At 41.2% G+C, this 16,456-nt stretch overlaps 1 protein-coding gene across 1 annotated transcript in view; it reads left to right on the forward strand.

The window, feature by feature from the left end:
• LOC120979633 (vitamin D3 hydroxylase-associated protein-like) overlaps positions 1 to 16,456 on the forward strand; it is a 225,109-nt gene that overhangs the window by 124,575 nt on the left and 84,078 nt on the right. The window contains exons 2-4 of the mRNA XM_040408502.1: positions 788 to 901; positions 3,593 to 3,736; positions 3,841 to 3,974. Coding sequence (XP_040264436.1) covers positions 788 to 901; positions 3,593 to 3,736; positions 3,841 to 3,974 — 392 coding nt within the window. The remainder of the gene's footprint in view (positions 1 to 787; positions 902 to 3,592; positions 3,737 to 3,840; positions 3,975 to 16,456) is intronic.

The following is a 16,456-nucleotide window of genomic DNA, read 5'->3' on the forward strand; positions in this document are numbered from 1 at the left end:
TAGAGCTTGGAGGAGTTCTCACTGCTCTGTTTCTCCGCCCCTGTGATGAGGTCTTTACTTTCTGTTTCCTTCCTCCCAGCTGTTCCTCCTCTGTTTGATTTCTCTGCCTTTAAATCACCCCTCCTCCTTTGTAGGGAGCGGATTATATTTCTCATTTGAGTTGTATCTCTTGCTTGAGTATCTTCACTTGTGGGCTATCATTTCACTGGACCTGTGTTCTGCTGCAGCAAGTACTCCGGATATTGCCAGCTGTCTTTGGATCTGTCTTCACGGCTGCTGCAGCTCCTTCAGCTAAGTGTGCAGACATTGTAGTGTTTCTGTTTGTTTTCTGACTGGATCCGAGGCGACCCCGGGGCCGTCCATATACTGATCAGGGCACCAGTGGCCGTGCCCCTTCCACTATTGTAGTGGTTACAGTGGTCATCAGTCTTAGGTACGCGGGCATGCCTCGATCCACCATTTGGATCCGGGCATGTGCTTAGCAGCATAGGGAGAGCTTTGAGGGTCTGACAGGGGTCACCCTTTATCCTCCCTAGTTTGGGTCCGGTCAGTAGCTCTATTTACTGTGTATGCTCTTGTTGCTCACATACAGCCGTGACAACTATAGGATGACACTCACATGGACTCCAGCAGAAATATAGACACGGAAGTCCTCATAACGACACTAAATCATGACTTCCAACTGACGGATGCATCATCACACCTACTATCTAGAACACTGTAAAGTAAACACTGGCCTATGGGGCTGCGGGATTGTGCCATCTCCTCCTTTCTTTGTTTCTTCCAGAATCCCGGAGTGGACAGCAAGAAAATCCTGGAGCTGACATTACGGGAACTGACAGAGAAGCTGAAGGACGGGTCCCTGACCCCAGAGATCATCCTCTATTCTTATATTGAAAAAGTGAGTGGTTACCTATAGAAATGAGTGTGGCCTCCCTATAAAAGCAACCAGTGACTGATATATCTGTTCTCCAGATACCTGGTTCTTTAATTTAATCTTTTTGTCCCATTCCCCAGATATTGGATTAAGTGTTCCTTTCCCAGTCTTAGGCTTCAGATATCTGGTTCCATAAGGTCACCTCCATGTCGCAGGTTCCTGATACCTGGCCTATATGTTCCTCTCTCTTTCTCTCTAACCCTAACCCCAATACCTAGATATCTGGTTCTATTGTCTTCTCACTTTCTCAGGGTCCTCAAATCTGTTTATATCTGTTCCTCTGTCATTCAGGTTCCTGGTATCAGGTCTATATGTTATTCTCTCTTTCTCAGGTTACTGATATCTGGTCTACATGTTTTCTGTTTCTTAGGCTCCTGATATCTAGATATTATGTTCTTCTCTCTTTTTAGGCTCCTGATTAGAGTTGAGCGGACACCTGGATGTTCGGGTTCGGCAGGTTTGGCTGAACTTGAAAAAAAAGCTTGGGTTCGGGCCCCGAACTTGACCCCGAACCCGAACCCCATTGAAGTCAATGGGGACCCGAACTGTTGGGCACTAAAATGGCTCTAAAATATGGCTGCAAAAAGCATCAAAATGTGCTGAAGAGCATGGCAAGTGTTCTGCAAACAAATGTGGATAGGGAAATGACGTAAAATAACATAAAATATAGAAAAATAAAAAATAACAATCTGGATCTAGGAGTAGGAGGTTGAGGAGGCGGTGGATGGGTGATGTGGCGGTGTAGGTTAACGTGGCGGTGTAGGTGGAAGCGGCGGTGAAGGAGGAATAGGTAGCCAACACTGATTGGTGTTATTTTTTATTTTTAAATTGGGGTATCCCCCAAAATATTGGGACATATAACAAAATAAAACAAAGAATAAGTGCACTTGAGGACAAGACTGGATGGTTGAGGCTGGTATAAATGTCTATTCTGCACAAGGTACGGACAAGTCCTGTAGTATCCAGGCCTGGTTCATTATAATAAACGTCAGCTTGTCCACATTGGCTGCGGCCTGTGATAATGTTCTCTGCCGGCTAAACACACGTTCACACTATACACTGGCTGCAGGGCAGGTCAGCACCTCCAAGGCTGACAAAGCTTCTCCACATGTCGGCCATGCTAACCCTGCCTTCTCAGGTGCTGGCGGTGCCCCAGCTGCGTGGGCGACCTCTTCCTCCTCCTCTGCCTTCGCCTTGTGCTTCCACTGTGCCCCCGCTGTCAGGTGGGAATGCCATCAGCAGCGTGCGCTTGTAGTCGCGCATCTTCCCATCAGTAACAGATGTTTTCACTAAATTTACTTCCCTGTCAGCAATGCAGAGCAGGGGTTCATTCACGGCAAAAGGGGGTTCATGTCACCCAGCGATAGAACATAGCAATGTTCCTCTCTCTCATGTTCCTGATATCTGGTCTATGTGTTCCTCTCTCTCTCAGGTTCCTGATATCTGGTCTACGTGTTCCTTTCTCTTTCTCCAGTTCCTGATATCTGGTCTACGTGTTCCTCTCTCTTTCTCCAGTTCCTGATATCTGGTCTACGTGTTCCTCTCTCTCTCAGGTTCCTGATATCTGGTCTACGTGTTCCTCTCTCTCATGTTCCTGATATCTGGTCTACGTGTTCCTCTCTCTTTCTCCAGTTCCTGATATCTGGTCTACGTGTTCCTCTCTCTCTCAGGTTCCTGATATCTGGTCTACGTGTTCCTCTCTGTTTCTCCAGTTCCTGATATCTGGTCTACATGTTCCTCTCTCTTTCTCCAGTTCCTGATATCTGGTCTACGTGTTCCTCTCTCTCTCGTGTTCCTGATATCTGGTCTACGTGTTCCTCTCTCTTTCTCCAGTTCCTGATATCTGGTCTACGTGTTCCTCTCTCTCTCAGGTTCCTGATATCTGGTCTACATGTTCCTCTCTCTCATGTTCCTGATATCTGGTCTACGTGTTCCTCTCTCTTTCTCCAGTTCCTGATATCTGGTCTACGTGTTCCTCTCTCTTTCTCCAGTTCCTGATATCTGGTCTACGTGTTCCTCTCTCTCTCAGGTTCCTGATATCTGGTCTACATGTTCCTCTCTCTCATGTTCCTGATATCTGGTCTAAGTGTTCCTCTCTCTTTCTCCAGTTCCTGATATCTGGTCTACGTGTTCCTCTCTCTTTCTCCAGTTCCTGATATCTGGTCTACGTGTTCCTCTCTCTCTCAGGTTCCTGATATCTAGTCTACATGTTCCTCTCTCTCATGTTCCTGATATCTGGTCTACGTGTTCCTCTCTCTTTCTCCAGTTCCTGATATCTGGTCTACGTGTTCCTCTCTCTTTCTCCAGTTCCTGATATCTGGTCTATGTGTTCCTCTCTCTCATGTTCCTGATATCTGGTCTACGTGTTCCTCTCTCTTTCTCCAGTTCCTGATATCTGGTCTACGTGTTCCTCTCTCTCTCAGGTTCCTGATATCTGGTCTACATGTTCCTCTCTCTCATGTTCCTGATATCTGGTCTACGTGTTCCTCTCTCTTTCTCCAGTTCCTGATATCTGGTCTACGTGTTCCTCTCTCTCTCAGGTTCCTGATATCTGGTCTACATGTTCCTCTCTCTCATGTTCCTGATATCTGGTCTACGTGTTCCTCTCTCTCATGTTCCTGATATCTGGTCTACGTGTTCCTCTTTCTGTCTCAGGCTCTAGAAGTAAACGACAACTTGAATTGTGTGACGGTTTTCCTGTCAGATTGTGAGGCGCAGCTGAAGGGTCTGAGAGATAATAGGATGAGGGGTCCCCTGTACGGAGTCCCGGTCTCTATAAAGGAACATGTTGGTTATCAGGTAGGTCCATACTTCTCTACGGAGGGGCAGTGACACCTCTAGGGAAGGGCAGAGATATAGCTCAGAAAAAGGAGGCCTCACCACATCTCTGGGTGTATTTCTAGGGCCACCCCTCTACCTGTGGTCTTGTGCAATATCTTGATGTTCTGGAGAAGAAGGACAGCGTCATTGTCAGCGTCTTGAAGAAGCAAGGAGCCATTGTGTTTGCCAAGACTAATGTTCCCCAGTCCTTGCTGTGGTGAGTAGAAATCCCATCATCCACTTCAGAATGACATGCTGCAGGGTCCCATACAGCATGGAGTCACACAGTTTTATTTTTTTGCATTCTTCCCATTTATTTTTGCATGTTTTTCTGGCAGCCTGCTATTGGTGTGGGGTCATATCTGCATTTTCCCTCAGAAGCCTTTCTGTATAGGATTTTAGACATGCAAGGATAGTGTATATATAGTGTATATATAGTGTATATATTGTATATATAGTGTATGTATAGTGTATATATAGTGTATGTATAGTGTATATATTGTATATATAGTGTATATATTGTATATATTGTATATATAGTGTATGTATAGTGTATGTATAGTGTATATATAGTGTATATATAGTGTATGTATAGTGTATGTATAGTGTATATATAGTGTATGTATAGCGTATATATAGTGTATGTATAGTGTATATATAGTGTATATATAGGGGGTCATTTATCAAACCAGATACCTCAGGTTTTTGGTTTAAAAATGTTGCACAACAGGCCAATTGCAACTTTTTTGTGACATTTCTGGGACATTTAGGAGACACGTCACTTTTCAATGTGGTCTATGTTTAAGACAGAAAAGTGAGATTGGACCTGGATTATGGCACATTTACTGTCAGCGACACTTGAAATGTCGCAAAAAAGTTCCATCCTTCGCTAGGCAGCTCCGTCTGTACTTTCATATAACACACTGCACCAAGTGCATATAACGCACTGCGCCGAGTGCATATAACGCACTGCGCCGAGTGCATATAACGCACTGCGCCGAGTGCATATAACGCACTGCGCCAAGTGCATGAAAACTGGGCACCATTTCAGAAACACAATGCAAAAGCAGCCTTAGAAGTGACATCTGAAATGATAAGTGACCCCCATAATGTGTATGTGTAGGGTATGTATAGTGTATAATGTGCCTATATGGTGTATGCGTAATGTAAGCATAGAGTATATAGCGGGTGTGTATATGTATCCTTTAAATATAGTGTGTATATAGTGTCGTATATATAACGGGTGTATATATGTATCCTTTATATATAGTGTGCATATAGTGTCATATATATAACGGGTGTATATATGTATCCTTTATATATAGTGTGTGTATATAGTGTCGTATATATAACGGGTGTATATATGTATCCTTTATATATAGTGTGCATATAGTGTCGTATATATGGTGGGTGTGCATATGTATCATTTATATATAGTGTGTATATAGTGTTGTGTATATATAGCGGGTGTATATATGTACCCTTTATATATAGTGTGTATATAGTGTCGTATATATAGCGGGTGTATATATGTATCCTTTATATATAGTGTGTATATAGTGTCGTATATATGGTGGGTGTGCATATGTATCATTTATATATAGTGTGTATATAGTGTTGTGTATATATAGCGGGTGTATATATGTACCCTTTATATATAGTGTGTACATAGTGTCGTATATATAGCGGGTGTATATGTGTATCCTTTATATATAGTGTGTATATAGTGTCGTATATATAACGGGTGTATATATGTATCCTTTATATATAGTGTGTGTATATAGTGTCGTATATATAGCGGGTGTATATATGTATCATTTATATATAGTTTCGTATATATAGCAGGTGTATATATGTATCATTAATATATAGTGTGTATATAGTGTCGTATATATGGTGGGTGTGTATATGTATCATTTATATATAGTGTGTATATAGTGTTGTGTATATATAGCGGGTGTATATATGTACCCTTTATATATAGTGTGTATATAGTGTCGTATATATAACGGGTGTATATGTATCCTTTATATATAGTGTGTGTATATAGTGTCGTATATATAGCGGGTGTATATATGTATCATTTATATATAGTTTCGTATATATAGCAGGTGTATATATGTATCATTAATATATAGTGTGTATATAGTGTCGTATATATAACGGGTGTATATGTATCATTTATATATAGTGTGTATATAGTGTCGTATATATAACGGGTGTATATATGTATCATTTATATATACACTGCGTGCAGAATTATTAGGCAAATGAGTATTTTGACCACATCATCCTCTTTATGCATGTTGTCTTACTCCAAGCTGTATAGGCTCGAAAGCCTACTACCAATTAAGCATATTAGGTGATGTGCATCTCTGTAATGAGAAGGGGTGTGGTCTAATGACATCAACACCCTATATCAGGTGTGCATAATTATTAGGCAACTTCCTTTCCTTTGGCAAAATGGGTCAAAAGAAGGACTTGACAAGCTCAGAAAAGTCAAAAATAGTGAGATATCTTGCAGAGGGATGCAGCACTCTTAAAATTGCAAAGCTTCTGAAGCGTGATCATCGAACAATCAAGCGTTTCATTCAAAATAGTCAACAGGGTCGCAAGAAGCGTGTGGAAAAACCAAGGCGCAAAATAACTGCCCATGAACTGAGAAAAGTCAAGCGTGCAGCTGCCAAGATGCCACTTGCCACCAGTTTGGCCATATTTCAGAGCTGCAACATCACTGGAGTGCCCAAAAGCACAAGGTGTGCAATACTCAGAGACATGGCCAAGGTAAGAAAGGCTGAAAGACGACCACCACTGAACAAGACACACAAGCTGAAACGTCAAGATGGATGGGCCCGTGGCTGGATTGGTAAAGGGCAGAGAGCTCCAGTCCGACTCAGACGCCAGCAAGGTGGAGGTGGAGTACTGGTTTGGGCTGGTATCATCAAAGATGAGCTTGTGGGGCCTTTTCGGGTTGAGGATGGAGTCAAGCTCAACTCCCAGTCCTACTGCCAGTTTCTGGAAGACACCTTCTTCAAGCAGTGGTACAGGAAGAAGTCTGCATCCTTCAAGAAAAACATGATTTTCATGCAGGACAATGCTCCATCATACGCGTCCAAGTACTCCACAGCGTGGCTGGCAAGAAAGGATATAAAAGAAGAAAATCTAATGACATGGCCTCCTTGTTCACCTGATCTGAACCCCATTGAGAACCTGTGGTCCATCATCAAATGTGAGATTTACAAGGAGGGAAAACAGTACACCTCTCTGAACAGTGTCTGGGAGGCTGTGGTTGCTGCTGCACGCAATGTTGATGGTGAACAGATCAAAACACTGACAGAATCCATGGATGGCAGGCTTTTGAGTGTCCTTGCAAAGAAAGGTGGCTATATTGGTCACTGATTTGTTTTTGTTTTGTTTTTGAATGTCAGAAATGTATATTTGTGAATGTTGAGATGTTATATTGGTTTCACTGGTAAAAATAAATAATTGAAATGGGTATATATTTGTTTTTTGTTAAGTTGCCTAATAATTATGCACAGTAATAGTCACCTGCACACACAGATATCCCCCTAAAATAGCTAAAACTAAAAACAAACTAAAAACTACTTCCAAAAATATTCAGCTTTGATATTAATGAGTTTTTTGGGTTCATTGAGAACATGGTTGTTGTTCAATAATAAAATTAATCCTCAAAAATACAACTTGCCTAATAATTCTGCACTCCCTGTAGTGTTGTATATATAACGGGTGTATATATGTATCCTTTATATATAGTGTGTGTATATAGTGTCGTATATATAGCGGGTGTATATGTATCCTTTATATATAGTGTGTGTATATAGTGTCGTATATATAGCGGGTGTATATATGTATCATTTATATATAGTTTCGTATATATAGCAGGTGTATATATGTATCATTTATATATAGTGTGTATATAGTGTCGTATATATGGTGGGTGTGTATATGTATCATTTATATATAGTGTGTATATAGTGTTGTGTATATATAGCGGGTGTATATATGTACCCTTTATATATAGTGTGTATATAGTGTCGTATATATAGCTGGTGTATATGTATCCTTTATATATAGTGTGTATATAGTGTCGTATATATAACGGGTGTATATATGTATCATTTATATATAGTGTGTATATAGTGTCGTATATATAGCGGGTGTATATAGCAGAAAAAACCACTGGCAGCACCACCCTGGATAGTATGGAAAAATAGACGGGTGCAATGTCCAAGTACGGTAAAAAGGTGCTTACCCACTTTAGAAGACAAAAAATCGGACTGCACTCCAAGCATTTCTTCAAAGAAGTTAGTTTTTATTCACCCATAAGGTGGCAAGGCGACGTTTCGGCTCAAGCATGAGCCTTTCTCAAGCCAAAGCGGGTGTATATATGTATCATTTATATATAGTGTGTATATAGTGTCGTATATATAGCGGGTGTATATATGTATAATTTATATATAGTGTGCATATAGTGTCATATATATAACGGGTGTATATGTATCCTTTATATATAGTGTGTATATAGTGTCGTATATATGGCGGGTGTATATATGTATCATTTATATATAGTGTATATTTAGTGTCGTATATATAGCGGGTGTATATATGTATCCTTTATATATAGTGTGTATATAGTGTCGTATATATGGCGGGTGTATATATGTATCCTTTATATATAGTGTGTATATAGTGTCGTATATATAGCGGGTGTATATGTATCCTTTATATATAGTGTGTGTATATAGTGTCGTATATATGCGGGTGTGTATATGTATCACTTATATATAGAGTGTGTATATAGTGTCGTATATCTGGACTTCTCCAAAGCATCTGACACTGCACCACATAAAAGGTTAGTATATAAAATGAGAATGCTCGGACTGGGAGAAAACGTCTGTATGTGGGTAAGTAACTGGCTGAGGGATAGAAAACAGAGGGGGGTTATTAGTGGTACACACTCAGGTTGGGTCACTGTCACTAGTGGGGTACCACAGGGGTCAGTACTGGAGGGGTCACTGTCACTAGTGGGGTACCACAGGGGTCAGTACTGGAGGGGTCACTGTCACTAGTGGGGTACCACAGGGGTCAGTACTGGAGGGGTCACTGTCACTAGTGGGGTACCACAGGGGTCAGTACTGGAGGGGTCACTGTCACTAGTGGGGTATCTCAGGGGTCAGTACTGGAGGGATCACTGTCACTAGTGGGGTACCACAGGGGTCAGTACTGGAGGGGTCACCGTCACTAGTGGGGTACCACAGGGGTCAGTACTGGAGGGGTCACTGTCACTAGTGGGGTACCACAGGGGTCAGTACTGGAGGGGTCACTGTCACTAGTGGGGTACCACAGGGGTCAGTACTGGAGGGGTCACTGTCACTAGTGGGGTATCTCAGGGGTCAGTACTGGAGGGATCACTGTCACTAGTGGGGTACCACAGGGGTCAGTACTGGAGGGGTCACCGTCACTAGTGGGGTACCACAGGGGTCAGTACTGGAGGGGTCACTGTCACTAGTGGGGTATCTCAGGGGTCAGTACTGGAGGGATCACTGTCACTAGTGGGGTACCACAGAGGTCAGTACTGGAGAGTTCACTGTCACTAGTGGGGTACCACAGGGGTCAGTACTGGAGGGGTCACTGTCACTAGTGGGGTACCACAGGGGTCAGTACTGGAGGGGTCACTGTCACTAGTGGGGTACAACAGGGGTCAGTACTGGAGAGGTCACTGTCACTAGTGGGGTACCACAGAGGTCAGTACTGGAGAGGTCACCGTCACTAGTGGGGTACCACAGGGGTCAGTACTGGAGGGGTCACTGTCACTAGTGGGGTACCACAGGGGTCAGTACTGGAGGGGTCACTGTCACTAGTGGGGTACAACAGGGGTCAGTACTGGAGGGGTCACTGTCACTAGTGGGGTATCTCAGGGGTCAGTACTGGAGGGATCACTGTCACTAGTGGGGTACCACAGAGGTCAGTACTGGAGAGGTCACTGTCACTAGTGGGGTACCTCAGGGGTCAGTATTGGAGGGGTCACTGTCACTAGTGGGGTATCTCAGGGGTCAGTACTAGAGGGGTCACTGTCACTAGTGGGGTACCTCAGGGGTCAGTACTGGAGAGGTCACTGTCACTAGTGGGGTACCACAGGGGTCAGTACTGGAGGGGTCACTGTCACTAGTGGGGTACCACAGAGGTCAGTACTGGAGGGGTCACTGTCACTAGTGGGGTACCACAGGGGTCAGTACTGGAGGGATCACTGTCACTAGTGGAGTACCACAGGGGTCAGTACTAGAGGGGTCACTGTCATTAGTGGGGTACCTCAGGGGTCAGTACTGTAGGGGTCACTGTCACTAGTGGGGTACCTCAAGGGTCAGTATTGGGCCCTAACCCTAATGATCTTGTAGAAGGCTTGCACAATAAAATAGCAATATTTGCAGATGACACTAAACTGTGTAAAGTAATTAACACAGAAGAGGACAGTATACGGTGTATACATATACTACAGAGGACAGTATACTGTGTATACATATACTACAGAGGACAGTATACGGTATATATATATATATACTACAGAGGACAGTATACTGTATATATATACTACAGAGGACAGTATACTGTATATATACTACAGAGGACAGTATACTGTATATATATACTACAGAGGACAGTATACTGTATATATATATATATACTACAGAGGACAGTAGACTGTATATATATACTACAGAGGACAGTATACTGTATATATACTACAGAGGACAGTATACTGTATATATATACTACAGAGGACAGTATACTGTATATATATATACTACAGAGGACAGTAGACTGTATATATATACTACAGAGGACAGTATACTGTATATATACTACAGAGGACAGTATACTGTATATATATATATATATACTACAGAGGACAGTATACTGTATATATATACTACAGAGGACAGTATACTGTATATATACTACAGAGGACAGTATACTGTATATATATATACTACAGAGGACAGTATACTGTATATATACTACAGAGGACAGTATACTGTATATATATATTACAGAGGACAGTAGACTGTATATATATACTACAGAGGACAGTATACTGTATATATACTACAGAGGACAGTATACTGTATATATACACTACAGAGGACAGTATACTGTATATACACTACAGAGGACAGTAGACTGTATATATACTACAGAGGACAGTAGACTGTATATATACTACAAAGGACAGTAGACTGTATATATACTACAGAGGACAGTAGACTGTATATATACTACAGAGGACAGTAGACTGTATATATATACTACAGAGGACAGTAGACTGTATATATACTACAGAGGACAGTAGACTGTATATATACTACAGAGGACAGTAGACTGTATATATACTGCAGAGGACAGTAGACTGTATATATACTACAGAGGACAGTATACTGTATATATACTACAGAGGACAGTACACTGTGTATATATATACTACAGAGGGCAGTATACTGTATATAATATACACTCACCTAAAGAATTATTAGGAACACCTGTTCTATTTCTCATTAATGCAATTATCTAGTCAACCAATCACATGGCAGTTGCTTCGATGCATTTAGGGGGGTGCTCCTGGTCAAGACAATCTCCTGAACTCCAAACTGAATGTCAGGATGGGAAAGAAAGGTGATTTAAGCCATTTTGAGCGTGGCATGGTTGTTGGTGCCAGACGGGCCGGTCTGAGTATTTCACAATCTGCTCAGTTACTGGGATTTTCACGCACAACCATTTCTAGGGTTTACAAAGAATGGTGTGAAAAGGGAAAAACATCCAGTATGCGGCCGTCCTGTGGGCGAAAATGCCTTGTGGATGCTAGAGGTCAGAGGAGAATGGGCCGACTGATTCAAGCTGATAGAAGAGCAACGTTGGCTGAAATAACCACTCGTTACAACCGAGGTCTGCAGCAAAGCATTTGTGAAGCCACAACACGCACAACCTTGAGGCGGATGGGCTACAACAGCAGAAGACCCCACCGGGTACCACTCATCTCCACTACAAATAGGAAAAAGAGGCTACAATCTGCACGAGCTCACCAAAATTGGACTGTTGAAGACTGGAAAAATGTTGCCTGGTCTGTTGAGTCTCGATTTCTGTTGAGACATTCAAATGGTAGAGTCCGAATTTGGGGTAAACAGAATGAGAACATGTCTCCATCCTCTGATGGCTACTTCCAGCAGGATAATGCACCATGTCACAAAGCTCCAATCATCTCACATTGGTTTCTTGAACATGACAATGAGTTCACTGCACTAAAATGGCCCCACAGTCACCAGATCTCAACCCAATAGAGCATCTTTGGGATGTGGTGGAACGGGAGCTTCGTGCCCTGGATGTACATCCCTCAAATCTCCATCAACTGCAAGATGCTATCCTATCAATATGGGCCAACATTTCTAAAGAATGCTATCAGCACCTTGTGGAATCAATGCCACGTAGAATTAAGGCAGTTCTGAAGGCAAAAGGGGGTCCAACATCATATTAGTATGGGGGCACTAATAATTCTTTAGGCGAGTGTGTATATATATACTCAGGGCTTTTTTTCCTGGCAGAACGCACGGAACGGCGTTCCACCACCTATTTTTGCCGACTCGCCCCGCCCCTCCCGGGTGCCCCCCGCTGATTCTCCCAGGTGAATACTAATGAGCGCTTCCATTATGGAAGCGCTCATTAGTGTACCGAAGGACCAGGAAATGGTGAACGCTCCGTACTTACCACTTCCTGGTCTTCGGCTGTCGGCTGTGCATGGCTGCGCACAACGTGAGGGCGCTCTGTGACCTCACGCTGTGCGTGCCAGTTCAGAGCACAGACAACTGAGGAGAAAGAAAATTGCAGGCGGCGTCTGTCCAGGAGCAGGAGAGGTAAGTGTTTTTTTATTTTATAAAAAATGTGGCTGCTGGGGGCATAATGGGGGCTAATTGGAGGCATATGGGGGCTAATTGGAGGCATATGGAGGCTATGGGGGCTAATTGGAGGCCTATGGGGGCTAATTGGAGGCATATGGAGGCTATGGGGGCTAATTGGAGGCCTATGGGGGCTAATTGGAGGCCTATGGGTGCTAATTGGAGGCCTATGGGGGCTAATTGGAGGCTTATGGGGGCTAATTGGAGGCATATGGAGGCTATGGGGGCTAATTGGAGGCATATGGGGCTAATTGGAGGCCTATGGGTGCTAATTGGAGGCCTATGGGGGCTAATTGGAGGCATATGGGGGCTAATTGGAGGCATATGTGGGCTAATGAGGCATATGGGGCTAATGAGGCATAATGGGGGCTAATTAGAGACATAATGGGGCTAATTAGGCATATGGGGGCTAATAAGAGGCATAATGTGGGCTAATGAGGCATAATTGCTTATAATGAGGGCTAATGAGGCATAAGGGCTGATATGGGGGCTAATGAGAGGCATGGGGGCTGATATGGGAGTGATGAGAGGCATAATGAGGGCTAATGAGAGGCATAAAGTGTCATCCACAGATGCCCCCATAACAGTGTGTCTTCCACAGATCCCCCATAACAGTGCGCCTGCGCACTGACGAAAGACAGAAAGAAGGGGAAAGAATCCGCGGAAGCGAGCAGAGGACGGCACCGCAGACGACTGAATGGCTTCTTTTGTAAGTAAATTTTTTATTATAAATGTATCCCTGCAGACCGCAATTCTCTTGTATTTTGTTATCTTATTTATATATACTTATTTTGTTTTTGCCCCCCCCATTTTTGACTGTGGTATCTTTGTGCCCCCCCCCCCCTATATATTGTTCCTAGAGTCGCCATTGGCGCGGGCACTGGCAGCCTGGCTGTCACGACCGTCACTGGCAATTTTACTTGCATCCCTGTTCTCTAAAGGGGCGGTTTTAGGGGGCGGTCCTAGGGGTGGGTAGGGGCGTGGCCAGGGGAGGGGGGGTGAGTTCCACCACCGTTTTCTCTGAGAAAAAAAGCCCTGTATATACTACAGAGGACAGTGTACTGTATATATATACTACAGAGGACAGTGTACTGTATATATACTACAGAGGACAGTGTACTGTATATACACTACAGAGGACAGTATACTGTATATATACTACAGAGGACAGTATACTGTATATATATACTACAGAGGACAGTATACTATATATATACTACAGAGGACAGTATACTGTATATATACTACAGAGGACAGTGTACTGTATATATATACTACAGAGGACAGTGTACTGTATATACACTACAGAGGACAGTGTACTGTATATATACTACAGAGGACAGTATACTGTATATATACTACAGAGGACAGTGTACTGTATATACACTACAGAGGACAGTATACTGTATATATACTACAGAGGACAGTATACTGTATATATATACTACAGAGGACAGTATACTATATATATACTACAGAGGACAGTATACTGTATATATACTACAGAGGACAGTGTACTGTATATATATACTACAGAGGACAGTGTACTGTATATACACTACAGAGGACAGTGTACTGTATATATACTACAGAGGACAATATACTGTGTATATATATATATACTACAGAGGACAGTATACTGTATATATATACTACAGAGGACAGTATACTATATATATACTACAGAGGACAGTGTACTGTATATATATACTACAGAGGACAGTGTACTGTATATATATATATACTACAGAGGACAACATACTGTATATATATACTACAGAGGACAGTATAGTGTATATACACTACAGAGGGCAGTATAATATATATATACTACAGAGGACAGTATACTATATATATACTACAGAGGACAGTATACTGTATATATACTACAGAGGACAGTATACTGTATATATACTACAGAGGACAGTATACTGTATATATATACTACAGAGGACAGTATACTATATATATACTACAGAGGACAGTATACTGTATATATATACTACAGAGGACAGTATACTGTATATATACTACAGAGGACAGTATACTGTATATATATACACTACAGAGGACAGTATACTGTATATATACTACAGAGGACAGTGTACTGTGTATATATATACTACAGAGGACAGTGTACTGTATATATACTACAGAGGACAGTGTACTGTATATACACTACAGAGGACAGTGTACTGTATATATACTACAGAGGACAATATACTGTGTATATATATATATACTACAGAGGACAGTATACTGTATATATATACTACAGAGGACAGTATACTATATATATACTACAGAGGACAGTATACTGTATATATACTACAGATGACAGTGTACTGTATATATACTACAGAGGACAGTATACTGTATATATACTACAGAGGACAGTATACTGTGTATATACTACAGAGGACAGTATACTGTGTATATACTACAGAGGACAGTGTACTGTATATACACTACAGAGGACAGTGTACTGTATATATACTACAGAGGACAGTATACTGTATATATACTACAGAGGACAATATACTGTATGTATACTACAGAGGACAATATACTGTATATATATATACATATATATATACTACAGAGGACAGTATACTGTATATATATATTCTACAGAGGACAGTATACTGTGTATATATACTAGAGAGGACAGTATACTGTGTATATATATATATATACTACAGAGGACAGTATACTGTATATATATACTACAGAGGACAGTATACTGTGTATATACTACAGAGGACAGTATACTGTATATATACACTACAGAGGACAGTATACTGTATATATACACTACAGAGGACAGTATACTGTATATATACACTACAGAGGACAGTATACTATATATATATTACAGAGGACAGAATACTGTATATATATACTACAGAGGACAGTACACTGTATATATATATATATACTACAGAGGACAGTATACTGTATATATATACTACAGAGGACAGTATACTGTATATATACTACAGAGGACAGTATACTGTATATATATATATATACTACAGAGGACAGTATACTGTATATATATACTACAGAGGACAGTATACTGTATATATACTACAGAGGACAGTATACTGTATATATACTACAGAGGATAGTATACTGTATATATACTACAGAGGACAGTATACTATATATATACTACAGAGGACAGTATACTGTGTGTATATATATATACTACAGAGGATAGTATACTGTATATATACTACAGAGGACAATATACTGTATATATACTACAGAGGACAGTGTACTGTATATACATAATACAGAGGACAGTATAATATATATATATACACTACAGAGGACAGTATACTGTGTGTATATATATATATATATATACTACAGAGGACAATATACTGTATATATACTACAGAGGACAGTATACTGTATATATACTACAGAAGACAGTAGTATATATACTACAGAGGACAGTAGTTTATACTCTACAGAGAACTGTATACTGTATATATACTACAGAGGACAGTATACTGTATATATACTACAGAGGACAGTATACTGTATATATACTACAGAGGACAGTATACTGTATATATACTACAGAGGACAGTATACTGTGTGTATATATATATATATATATATATATACTACAGAGGACAATATACTGTATATATACTACAGAGGACAGTAGTATATATACTACAGAGGACAGTAGTATATACTCTACAGAGGACAGTATACTGTG

This window comes from Bufo bufo, chromosome 9, assembly GCF_905171765.1.
Source record: "Bufo bufo chromosome 9, aBufBuf1.1, whole genome shotgun sequence".
Taxonomy (NCBI): domain Eukaryota; kingdom Metazoa; phylum Chordata; class Amphibia; order Anura; family Bufonidae; genus Bufo; species Bufo bufo.